The sequence below is a fragment of the Cynocephalus volans genome, chromosome 17 (genome assembly GCF_027409185.1).
Source record: "Cynocephalus volans isolate mCynVol1 chromosome 17, mCynVol1.pri, whole genome shotgun sequence".
Classification (NCBI taxonomy): domain Eukaryota; kingdom Metazoa; phylum Chordata; class Mammalia; order Dermoptera; family Cynocephalidae; genus Cynocephalus; species Cynocephalus volans.
This window is the reverse complement of record NC_084476.1, coordinates 27,338,935-27,352,001: the sequence shown is the minus strand read 5'-3', so window position 1 is coordinate 27,352,001 and position 13,067 is coordinate 27,338,935. Positions and strand designations below refer to the sequence as shown.

Below are 13,067 nucleotides of genomic sequence, written 5' to 3'. Positions count from 1 at the left end.
TTTGATAGCTCCTGACGAAATCTCTGCACCATACCAAGGTACGAAAGGGGCTGATATTTATAATGATGACTATGACTCATCAAGAAAAGGTTAAATACTCTCCAGCATACTCTGTTTACTAAGGCAGGGAAGTGTGTAATACATTTTAGAAAGATTTTCCTCAAAAAAAAAAAATTAAAATTTTAAAGATTCAGCACTTGAAGGGTTAATCTTCGGATATCTGAATATTTGCTTACATACCTCATTTTACAACAATGCTAGCAAATGAAGCATTACTTTTTTTATAGTCATTAGTATCAAATTATTGGCACCATTCAGTTTTAAAGATAGGGACAGGAGAGCCAACTATACAATACAACATAAAAATACAGTTCTGATACAAATGCATGAGATCAATTCCACTTAACAAGTGGTCATAAGAAATGGATGGACATTTTACACACAAGGAAATACAGCTAGTAAATCATCACATGGAAAAGTGCTTAGCCTTGCTAGCAATTAATGAAATAAAACAGCTTTTCAAGAACTATACACACCTATTAAACTAGCAAATATAAATAAAAATGGCAAAACCTATTACTGGAAGAGCTATGGTAAATAGAAATGCTTATACATTGCTGGTGGCATCATAAATTGTAAAGGGGATTCAAGCATTCAGAGGAGGTGGGAAGTTGAACAAGATGACCTCTAAAGTTCTTTCAACCCAGAGATTGGATCTTTCTAGAAAGCAATCCGGCAATATAAAACAAGAGCTATAAAATATTTCATGCTCTTTGACCTTGTAATTCCTCTTTGGAGATATTCCCAAAGGAATAATCCAAAGGAAGGAGCATTTTTTACAAAGAAATTCATAGCAGCACTATTTATAAGAGTGAAAAATTGGATATAACTCAAATATCCAATAATGGGGAGAGGTGAGGTTAACCATGTTACATTGATATAAAGACATTTAAATTGGTGAGAGTAGAGTCTGTGTTGATAAGAGGAGATAAGAGTTAGGTTAGAAATACAACAAAAGAGAATGTACACACTGATCATAGCTATGTAAAAACGTGTGCATATTCATCGAGGAAGCCAGGGAAATAATTTGGAGGAATAGTTTGTGGTTAGGGTGTTCCTTTATTCCTGCAAAGTTGTTCAAGTGCATGATAAAAATTTAAAAACACATTTCTTGAAACCATATAAAAAGAGAGCAAAATTTCTTCTGGTTAGGGTTCGCTCAACAGGACATCAATTGATCAACTTTAGAAATAATTTTCCTTTATGGAATACCCAAATGAATCTTTCTGATATTGAATCATCTTAACCTTGTAAGTATTTTTAGACAATTTAAACTATAATTTCCTATTTTGGGTTCAATGATAAATTCCATTTATCCCAAATAATATCACAACCAACAAGTTCACAAATTAAATTATATTTTGGGTTAAACTGAAGTATTTTCAGTCATGGTGATAGGTAACTTTCTTTTTTTAGTTCATCTACTCATGTCTGAATAAAAATGAATGTTAAAGACTTTATAAGAGCTGTGTATTTATCAGTGTAAATGAAAAACCAGCAGTAAAGAATTATTCTTTCATTAAAAATGACTCTTAAACAGTCAAAGCTTGCTGCAAGTTTTGATCATACAAAGTCACATGGTTGAGATTGAGAGCAAAGGATTCCACACCATATTAGCCCCTGTGGTTATTAACAGATACACACAGGTACTTCTGAAAAGGAATCCCCATTTTCCCGTCTGTTTTCTACTAGGCTTACCAAACCCTGTCTCAGTTACACTGAGTAATAGAAAAACTCTATTGCTCAGGAGACATGAAATAACTTTTCCAATAAAAGTCAAGCCAGAAGTTGGCTTCAACTAACCATGGAGACCTGGGCGAACTGATCACACAACATCTGTATGTTGTGCTAGAGTGAGCACACAAAGCCCGAGGAAAGAAGACGGACAGAAGGCACCACGCCATCCTCCAGGCGACAAGGGGAGAATTTCACAGTTCGGTCATCAGCAGTCTTTTCATCATTTTCTCTCTCTCCAGTTCCTGCCGGAGCGTCTCTGCACTGAAAAGAGTAAGTAGCAAAACAGTGAGACACATCCTCAAAAATTGCACGAGCAGACAGCTTAATTGTCACCTCCAGGTTCTTTCTTGATCTCAGTTCTTGACTTTCCTTTTTAAGCCCCTTAAGGACCCCCTACATTTGTTAGCATTATAATGACCTGAAATTGTCTGGCTACTTATTGGTTTTCCCCACCAGACTGAGAGTTCTTCAGGGGACTGACTAGATGTCATTCATCTCTAAAACCCCAGAGCCTAGATCTGGCACATGGCAGCCGCTCAGTAAAAGTCTTTGGAATGAATGGGAAGATGTCCAGGGGTTGGATTTCTTTAAATCATACTTGATATTGGTTTCATGTGCACTCTCTTCCAGAGATTAATTTGATTAATGTCTAAAGTAATGTCATAACAAGGAATTCATTATGTTTTTATAAATAAAATCAAATGAAGCAAAATCAGCTGCTTTGAGGGGTTGCCTCTGACTTCTCAGCCCTCAGGGCCAGTGGCCTGTCTATGGAACCTGTCTCCACTGTTCAACACACACGCACAGGAAGAACACATCTTTAAAGGCACAAACCAAGTGAATAATCTCACTCAGGGTAGAAATCAAAGTTTCACCATGGCCAGCAAGGCCCTTCACAATCTGGCCTCAGCCTGCAACTTCACGGGCTTCCTTTCCTGTCATTCACTCTGCTTGGCCACAGTAGCCCCCTTAATCTTCCTTAACCATGCCAGGCATGCTCCACCTTAGCACTGGCTGTTCCCTCAGGAACCTCAGCACTGGCTGTTCCCTCTGCCTATTATACTCTTTTCCCAGATATCTGCAGTTTGCTTCTGGTCGCTGCTTGAATGCTACCTCAATGAGGCTATCCCAGCATGTCCTATTGCCTTTCATGGTTTTATTTTCTTCTCTAGCACTTGTCACTATCTCACACACACACACACACATACACTGAATTATTTGTCTGTCTTCCCCTTTACCCGCGACACACTAAATTGTAAACTCCATAAGGTTAGGACTTTTATCTGTTTTGTTTACTGTAAATCCTAGCACTCAGAATACAGCCTACCCTTTATAGATATTTCCATAAATACTTACAGAATAAATTAATGAAAGAATGAATGAGAGGGTTGTGAATGTCACAAACTTGGTGAACCTATTATCTGTGCCTGGTTTCCCTGTCATCAGAGTGACCTGCAAGTACCTGCTGATCTGACTTACCTGGCTGCCAGAGAAACAGGCTTCCTGGGGGTATAGATGGTCTGCACTGTGGAGATGGTCTCTGTCAAAGGCCTCAGGGTGGCTGCTGGAATCAGCGGGGAAGACTGGCCAGGACAGCACTGTAATTTACTGTCTCTAAAGTCTGCCTGGAGAAGAAACAGAAAAGAGGAGATCAATCTCAATTTGGGTTCCATTTTCCCACTGTCAGCTGCTCCCTGAGACTTACTCGGCAGTTCCTGTTATTTTTTAATGATAGCTAAAATCAATTACCATTTTAAGTGATTTTACTTTGTGCCAGACACTACTCTAAGCACTTAACATGCATTACCTCTTGACAACCCTTTAAGGCAGAGATCATATTTCATCACATCTTAGACACCAACAGTTGTAAGATCCACCATTTTTACATGTGCCACAGAGAAAGAAAAATGTGACCATTTAAGTTTTGTCATGCCCACTATTGTTGTAAACATCCTGATTTCAGAGGTGTTAAAAGGTGAAAAAATGTTCATCTTAGAAGTGATTTCATGGAAAAAGAAAGTGAGATTCAGAGAGGTTAAGCAATCTGCCTAAGGCCACACAGTAAATGTTAAGAACAGTATTTACAACCATAGTTAACTGACTCCATAATTGGTGTTTTTCATCACTATAACAGTATGGTCCAAGCAAATTCTCAGACCACACCGCAGACCTTTGGGACCAGAATGTTTGGGGATGAAGTCTAACAATATGTGTTTTAATAAGACCTCCAGAAGATTCTGATACATGGTAAAGTTTCAGAACTATTTGTCTATAGTATACTGCCTCATTTGGAGAGTGTAATTTTTTGTTGTTTTGATTACAAAGCAAAATCTGCTTATTACTTTTATATAGAAAGCATAGAAGATATGTAAAAGTAAATAAATGAAGAAATTCCATAATCTCTTACTGTTGACATCAATAGATTTCCTCGTAGTATTTTTCTATGCAAGTTTTTGCTTGTTTTATATCTTTTTAATAATACCAGCTACATATTTTATAACTTGATTTTTCATGCTAGTTCTTGGCCCTGAACTTGGAGAAATTTATTACATGGCTTTCTAAAGAAAAGAGTTTGAAATGAGGAATATCTTCTTCTGATTATATAGAAGATGAGCTGTCTCTCCTAGGGGACCATGGAAAACCACTGAAAATATAAAATATAGTTTTAGTTTTGTAAGAGTATATCTATCTGGCTTGAGCAATGGGGAGAAGGCTTATCTTTGAGGGTAGAGGCTTTGAAAGGCTATTGCTGATAAATATAAGCCCTTGTTTGGGTATTATACCTGCCTCTAGAAGAACTAACATTGCCTGAAATGGAGTACTGCCAGAGAATTGACCCCCTTCAGATGTCTGCTTAAATGCCACCTCAATGAGGCCATCCTAGCATGTCCTACATGCATCCCAGCATGTCGGCATGGCATACATACATGAGCATCAGACATTCGTCTAGCATGTGATGTTTGCCACAAAGAACTTTCACAAATGTTGGGCTGTAGTGGTTATTGGGCTGCTCACCAGATAATTCTGGCTCACCACTTTCCAGGCACATGGTATAAGCATGGTTCTCCACCCCCTTTGAAGTTAGGTATGACCACGTGCCTTGCTTTGGGCTGAGGGGCTGTGTTTTATTTCTGTTAAAAGATTTAAGAGCCAGTGTATGATTTGCCACCTCTTTTTCTCCCCTCAGCCACTGTGACTAGCAAAGATCCACAGGGCAGCTGCCCATGAGAATGGGTCCCAGAAAGAAGGCAACACAGAGCAAAGCCCAGGTTTACCCATGACAGACGTGCAGTGAAAGTAGGAAGTGCCATGTGTTGTTTTAAAGCATGGGTTAGGCTATCCTGCCTGATACAGGAGCCAGGGTCCTTTTGTTGCTTCAGTGAAGCAGGTGGAAGTTGGGCTTTTGATGCCATTGATAATTCTTCCTGGAAAAAAGGGGAAATTGCACGGGTGGTGCAGAGGCAATGGTGCGTAGAAATGCTGGGGCCTTAACATGAATCAAGGCAATGGCACCAAACTGCACTAGCAGTTATTATGCTCTTCACTACAATGTACTCCAAATGAAAGAAGAAAAAAAAAAAGCCACCTTTACTTAAGAATGATCTTGAAGAAGCAGTAAAAAAATTACTTATATTATTAAATCTCAACCTAAAGAATTCATTTTCTTAATATTTGTTGGGTGAAGAAATAAACGAATGAATGAATAAACTGTCTCTGGAACAAAGCAGGTAACAGAGAGACAGACCAGATTAAGAAGAAGCCCTTAGGACAGAAATCCAGCCAGAGCCAGGCAGGGGCTCATCCATGGCAGACCAAAATACTTGGCTGAGTATCGCCAGAGACCCAGTCAATAGGCCTGAATACAAGGTAGAGACTGATCTCAGGATCAAGTGAGGAAAACAGCTGTTGAAACCAGGTCCAAGGTAAATGCTAGATTAACTGCCAGACTAACTTTGGGCAGAGTTCCCCAGGGCTATTCAACTCCCCTGTAACTGTGGCCCAGACAGGTCTGGAGGCCTGTGGAGAGGCCAATCTTGAAGCGAGTTCAAGTGTCTTGACCTTGGCTGGAAAGAGGAAAACAACATACAGGGATGAGAAAACTGAGAGGCTGAAGCCCTTGGTTAGGCTTCTGTTACCATCCAGCTGTCAGGAACTCTAGTCATTATCTCCAGTCTAGTCCTCTCCTGAGTTACAGACTTGGATATCCAACTGCCATTCATTGTTTCCACCTGTATGTTTCAAAGGCATTTCTAATGCATCATCCCCAAAGGCAAACTCATTATCCCTCCCAAACCAGTCTTTTTTCAAGTTTCCTTTTCTCAGCAAATGGACTCACTATCCATCCACGTTCTGCAAGTCAGAAATCTGGGAACATTTGTTGACCTTCCCTCTCCCTCATCCAATCCAGTATCTTACCAGCCTCCTAAATATCTTCCCCATCTGTGCACTTCTCTCCACCTTCACCAATAAAACCACTCTGGGTCAAGCCCTCTGCACTCTCTCCTTTAGACCACTGTCCTAGATTTCTAGGCTACTGACCTGATCCACTATGCCTGGACCCAACTGTTCTCCTACTGTGATCACAGGGATTCTTTCCAAATGCATCTGCCCTGTCATTGCCCTGCTTAAAGTCCTTCGAAGGCTCCATTGCTCTTAGGATAAAAGATCAGACTCCCTACTGTGCTCTACAAGGCCAAGCATGGTTTTGTCCCTACAGTCTTGGTCCTACCTATGTCCCCTTCCTCCCATCACACCCCACTCCCTTTGCTCTGCATTCTAGTCCCACTGGCCTTCTTTTCAGTCCTTTTAATGTGTGTTGACTCCTCCCACCCCAGGACCCTGGTTCATGCTGTCCCCTCTGCCTGCTCCAGCTGCCTTCAAGCCACTCTTGCCCAGATCTTAAAAGTCCCAGCAGAGTTTCTGACATTGGCTTCCTGCTCCATCTTGTCCTCCAGCTTTCAGGAAGGGCTTCCCTGAGGGTTGCACAGAACTGCCAAGGCTGGGCAGGGGGCCAGAGTCCCCACCATGGCCAACTGAGGGAAACAGAGCCAAGCTTCCAGCTGGGGAGCTATGTCCAGCAAAGCTGCAGGGGGCTGGGTTGAATATCAAGGCACAGCATTTAACATCCTGGCACAGTCCCTGTGTCTCTGCTCTCTCATTCTTAAAAGGCAAGTGCTGGAAGCCGCTCGTGACCCTAGAGATGGATTGTTCTAGGAACCTGTTTTTTCCTCTGCCTGGATGGCTGGACACCTTCCCACCTCTGCTCATCCTCTGAAACCTGAATCGGCCCTGCCTCTTCAGCCTGAGAAACAACAATCATTGACATTTGCGGGATGTTCTGTGGCTGGAAAGCACTTTCAAATTCTTGGTCCCTTTTGATCCTTGCCTCAACAGGATATGAGGAGGATATTCTTACTACTATTTCCACTTTAAATAAGAGGAGGCTGGTGCTCAGAGTGGCAAAGTGGCTTATCTAAGATCACACCATTATCAAGACACAGATCCTACCCCAAAGAACTGAAAATAGGTGTTCAACCAAATACGTGAACACCAATGTTCATAGCGGCACTATTCACTATAGCCAAAAGGTGGAAACAACCCGAATACCCATCATTAAATGAATGGATAAGCAAATTACAGTATGTGCATGCAATGGAATATTGTTCCACCACAAAAAGAAAGAAAGTGCTGACACGTGCTGCAATGAGGATGAAACTCAAAAGCATTATGCTAAGTGAAAGAAGCCAGACACAAAAGGTCACATATTGTATGATTCCATTTATGTAAAATATCCAGAGTAGGTAAACCCATAGAGACAGAACACAGATTGGTGTTGCCACGGGTTAGGAGGAAGGGGGACATGCGGAGTAACTGCTTAAAGGGTTTGGGGTTTTCTTTTGGGGTGATAAAAATGTATTGGAATTAAAGAGAAGTGGTCATTGCACCACATTGTTAATGTATTAAATGTCACTGAATTGTAACTTTAAAATGGTTAATTTGATGTGAATATGACCTTGATAAAATAAAGAGGCAGACCCCAAATCCCAGCTCCTTCCCAACCTCATAGAGTTTAACAGTGATCAAAAGAAGCTGTTGACATTGCTGTTTGACATGCCACAGAAAAGCACACTCCACAGGAACAACGTTTTAAAGCGCAGATCTGTTTTTCTGGATCTACTTACGGTAAACTGTGGCCCTGGGGTAAAAGGATCAGGAAACAGGTTCATTGTATCAGCCGGGAATGCTTTTATCTTCAAAAGAGAGAAAGATTACCTTCAGATTAGAAAACAAAGTTTTGACATCTTTGGCAGTGCACCTTTAAACCAAACTGAAGGATTCAGGGGGACCCTCGCAGGGCCTTCATCACTGTTTCAGGGCACACACTGAGGGTCGCTCCGAGTGTCGCTCCGAGTGCTGGCCGGCAGCTGCATCTGTGCCTGGCATTGAACTGCGGGCTGGGCTTGGCAGGGAGGGCAGGCTGGAGTCTCACTGAGGAGCACCCCACACTTGCCTCCCCCTGGAACTGCCTTCACTGGGATCTGCTTGGGCCTTCTGTGCCTGCTGGGTCCTGGGCCCTACCAGCAGGCTGGGCCAATTAAGCCAGGAAGTATTCCCTGTCCAATTGCTTTAGTTGTTGGGCTCCCTGTCCACTTTGGGGAGGAAGGAAACTTTGGGGGAACCCATGGAAGCATGAGAGAATCCTGCCATCATGGCCTTTGGGAACAGAAGGCCTGGTGCTCAGAAGTTTCCAGTGCTGGGGAAAACTGCAGCACAGAGCTGGTCTGAAAGAGGTCAGATGCACCAGCCTGACCAGAGAGTGGTGTCTGAAAAGACCCTCAGGTTCCATTTCTTTCTTTCTCTTTGGTCATTTTGTCTTTGGCCTCCTGGAGGCCTTGGGGAGTAGGAGAGCTTATTTCTTCAAGCCACACTAGAGTATGCCAGCAGGCCCAGGGGCCTGGTGACAACTGGCACTAGCTTTGTTTGCAGCCCCCAGGGCACAGAAACTACCTGCACACCTACTGGTGAATGCACACTGTACCATGCACTGGCAGAGGGCTGCAGCCAAGACACTGAGGCCACCACTGCCCAGGGTCAGCAGCCTTGGTGTCTTGTGGGGTCTTGCCTGTGGACCCCAGAGTAGCTACCTGATGTATCTTGAGCCGCTCTACTGGGAGGGTAAGCTAGGGATGAGCAAGAACACATTAGACTAGACCCACATTGGCTGAGGTTTTCTGAATGGGTGGAACAGGTCTCAACCAATGTGGCAAAGACAATGTCCTTGCGATCTGCACTGAGATGTCCAGCCCAAGTCTGCTCCCCTTCCCCCAAATCTCTCCAGTCTCTTTAAACATCTGAAAATTTCCAGAATGAGCCCCAAACTGCTTTTCGAACAAAAAGAGAGGAGGAGTGTCAGGGTGAAGCCTTGTCGTTCATTCTCCTCACATTGCCTAATTGGTCAGTCAACCTGGTGTTCTGAGACGAATATCCTAGTGAAAGGTGACCTGCAGATAAGACCCTCAGACCATCCTAAAGTAGAAGGGAAAAAGTGGTTTATTCATGCTATTAAAAAAATGTGAAAATTAGCAACCTCAATGAATTATTTTATACCTGCTGTAAATAAGAAAAATACAGTCCAACAGTTACACTCTGTTGCTCAGGCTATAGCAAAGCATATTCCCTCTCTCCTGATGGCACTGTCAGTTGCTACAACCACTTTAGAAAAGGCACAAAATCCAAAGTCATAATGTTTAATCCAGCAGGGTCTAGCCTAAGAAAATAAACTATCTAACACAAAAAGCTATATGTGTTCCCTTCAAGTAGTGACAAACTGGAAACAAAGCACATATCCTGCAGTAAAGAATTTGTTAGGTAAATGGTGGGCCATTCACTGATGCAATATAAATAGTTGCATAGAACAGGATAGAAACAACACAGCATTAAGAGAAAGGAGAAAAACAGGAGACGATCTGGCTGCTATGACTTAACTATAAAATTATAAAGGAAAATGAATAAATAAAAGGAAACATGCAAAAATAGAAAAAAAGGTGTGCTAGGTTGGGATTATTAGATTCAATTTATTAGGTAACACCCCTATTATACCATTATCTTGGTAAGTCACAGAAGACAAGTTAAATTTTTAAAAAATTTTCCATAGAAATGCAACTTAAGAGTCTATGTGGTGAGTACCAGAGAATATATTCCTCTCTGGGAAAAGCATCTATGCTCATCAAAATTCTAGGAAAACAAACTCTTCTGGTTCTTGAGACCTAGCGCCGAAGGGGTGGGAGCACAGCCGTGTGTCCTAATTTGAGCAGAGCCGGCTGGACTCCAAACGCTCGGTCCATCCTGGAGCGAGAGCACCTGTCAGCCGGGCTCCTGGGGGGCCAGGGGCTCACACATGCCCCTCCAGGCCTCCGCCTCGTCTGGGGGCTCCTGCCCAGCTCGCCTGTCCTGGCCGGGCCCCTCTCCCTGCCAGGGTACCTACCAGCCTCGTTTTGATTGGAGGGTACATGCAAACTCCAGTGGTCTCTTCCTTCATGGGGAGAGAGAGTGGAGGAGAACAGCGAGAGTGGGCACAGTGGGGGTTGCTGGCGGGCTCTGCCTGCTCACGAGGAGAGGAGAGAAGGGGAGGAGGAGGTGGAGAGAGGGGAGGAGGAAGAGGAGATAAGGGGGGGGAGGAGAGAAAGACAGCACAGTGCAAGACGGATCTGGCAACTCCAGACTGTTCTCGAGCCAGCCTCACCCGCGGCCTGCCTCCAGCCTCTGGCCAGCTGGCATCCAGTCCCGCCCTCCGCCCTCCTGTCTCAGCCTTCTCTCCTCGTCTCTGGCCCTCGTCTGTCTTCTGCACTGTCTGAGCAGAACGGCACACCAAAATTCCATTCCCAAGGCTGGTTGGTAGAGGTTGTCTCCTGTGCCAACTGTACAGGACTGGTCGTGGCTCCCTGGCATGCTGTTGAGGGTTCTGAAGCATTGCCCAGGCCAAGCCAGAAGGAGAGCCACGATGAATTAGGGATGCCAGCCGTGGCAGCCATAGGAGGAGGGGTCACACACTCGAGAGCAGTTGCCGTCCGTGCCCAGTGCTCTCCTGTGCTCTACTAATAAGGGCACCCATCGTGGTGTGCAAGCAAGCTGCTTTCCAACAGAGAGCATCAGGGAAGAGGTACATCAGGGAGGAACACAGGGTTTAGTATTTCATCTGTCCTGGCTCTTTGTCACACCATTTATTTTGCTTGTTTGTTTGCTTTGGCAGCTGACCAGTAAGGGGATCCGAACCCTTGGCGTTGGTGTTATAACACGGCGCTCTAATCAATGCGCTAACTGGTCAGCCCTGTCCTGGCTCTTTGTTATCTGTGTTCAGAAAACATCCTGGTCCTGACCCACCTACCACACTCATTGGCATCTCATATTGGGGCACCTGGCTGCTTAGCCAGAAGATACCAAGCATCATGAGAAAAGTACCACATCCATGGGATACCGGGTTCCCCACCCTAACCCACAACAGTGCCATGCACCCAGCAGAGGTCCAACAGCTTGTCCCAGTGAGAATGAGGATGGTGGACAGAGGATGCTTGATCCTGGGGGGTTGGGGGGGCAGGGTTGGTTTGGCTTTCAGGGAGGGATCATTTGCTCCAGAGAACAAATACACATACCTTTCAGTTCGAGAGTTTCCTTAAATAGTAGTATCACCCTACCGTGAAGAATAAAATACAGCCTCTAGGTAAGTTTCATTGAAAAATGATCAAGAAAATTGCAGGCCTCTTTTCCTGCTCCCAATTGAGCTAACTCTTGCCCTCTTTACAATTGTACAGTCTTGGACAATTTCCAGAGGACTTTTACAACCATTATCTCACAATGGTTTTCACAACAGCCTCATTTTACTATTCAAATTTGGGAGATGTAGAAATTGCATTTGCAAAGTCTAAATCCGTGATTCTAGACCCTCCCGTTGATTGTTTCTAAATCCATTCTTCAGAGACAAGTGAGTCCATACTAGTCACCTGCAGTTAACTTTTACCAGCCTACTTAAAATCCTCCCAAGTACTCTCTGTTGTCCTCAGGATAAATCCTGAGATGGTGCGTGAGGCCAGCATGAGGCTGGCCCCTCCCTGCCTGCCAGGATCAGTTCCCACAACTGCCCCCGTGCATCCATGCTCGAGCCAGAGCCAACCACACCAGCGACCCCAGGCCACCGGGTCTTTGCCCCCGCTGATAACAGTAGGCACTCAATGTGTGTTTTTTGAAGAAAATAAAAGCTGGCACCAATGACCAAGAAACAAGGCCTTACTGACTAGAGGCCAAAATGTGTACTGGACACTTAATTGAAGATTATAATAAGCGACTTAAGGTTTTGCCTAGCATTGCACTTTAATGGTAAAGAAGTATTGATCTGTCTCACAAGCATTTCTGACCTTTCTAAATATGTATCTGAGTGAATTTAAAGGGGGCTCCCATACTCTTGACACTTAGTAAATGAGAAGGAAATAAGGATACTATTTCAAAATACCATTTTATTTTTTCTCCTGGTATTTCCTCTTTGGGTCTTCTTCATATTCAGGCAGCTACACTCTTCTATAGATACTTGGCTTTTAAGTTTCAAAATCTGATTCTTTGGAAAACAGAAAGATTTTTGGTATAGATAAGTAATAGTAAAAATGTATAAGGCTGATTCATCATCCGGAAAATAAAAGAGATTGCTAGTTTAAGGATGGGGAGAAAGGTCAGAGGAAAAGTGGAGAGGGGCAGACATTAGTGAGTACTAAGCAAAAATGGCCTTGTGCCCCTTCTCTATGAGCTGAGGTTAGGGAACAGGCATGAAATAGCAGCAAGGACCACTGTCCCCCTGTTCAGTTAAAGCTAGGGAGGGAGCAGGCCCCAGGACAGAATGGCCCCAGGACAGAATGAGGTCCAGCAGGAAGGGATTCACACATCCCTGGAGGACAGTGATTTCCACCCACCCATTCAAAAGGGCCATGAAAGAAGCAGAGAGTGTCCCAGACGTATCAGCAAACAGATGACATCATGGTCTAAACAAACTTATCTCCACCTCCTTGTGCCCTGGGGAACAGAGATGAAACCACAGGGAGACAGAAGAGGCACCCTGATTTGATTTGAAATTAAGCTTTAGCTCTCCCGGTAGAATGAGGTTCAAAGACACGATACGTATGTATTTTCTGTAAACTGACCCTAGTTCTCAGATCCACCAGGCCCTTCAATGAATATTTAGTACATTGCTCATGCTGCTGTGCTTTCTGCAAAGAAAGCCTTGGCCC

General features: G+C 43.8%; 1 protein-coding gene across 2 annotated transcripts in view; it reads right to left on the bottom strand.

The window, feature by feature from the left end:
- Positions 1-1,933: 1,933 nt before the first annotated feature.
- EPB41L4B (erythrocyte membrane protein band 4.1 like 4B) overlaps positions 1,934-13,067 on the bottom strand; it is a 125,860-nt gene continuing 114,726 nt past the window's right edge. Inside the window, exons 23-26 of one of the 2 annotated variants that reach the window (XM_063081811.1) lie at positions 10,283-10,399; positions 7,980-8,048; positions 3,277-3,422; positions 1,934-2,058 (exon numbers count right to left, since the gene is read on the bottom strand). In XM_063081811.1, coding sequence (XP_062937881.1) covers positions 1,989-2,058; positions 3,277-3,422; positions 7,980-8,048; positions 10,283-10,399 — 402 coding nt within the window. In that variant the 3' untranslated portion in view covers positions 1,934-1,988. The remainder of the gene's footprint in view (positions 2,059-3,276; positions 3,423-7,979; positions 8,049-10,282; positions 10,400-13,067) is intronic. The other variant, XM_063081812.1, reaches the window with a different exon arrangement.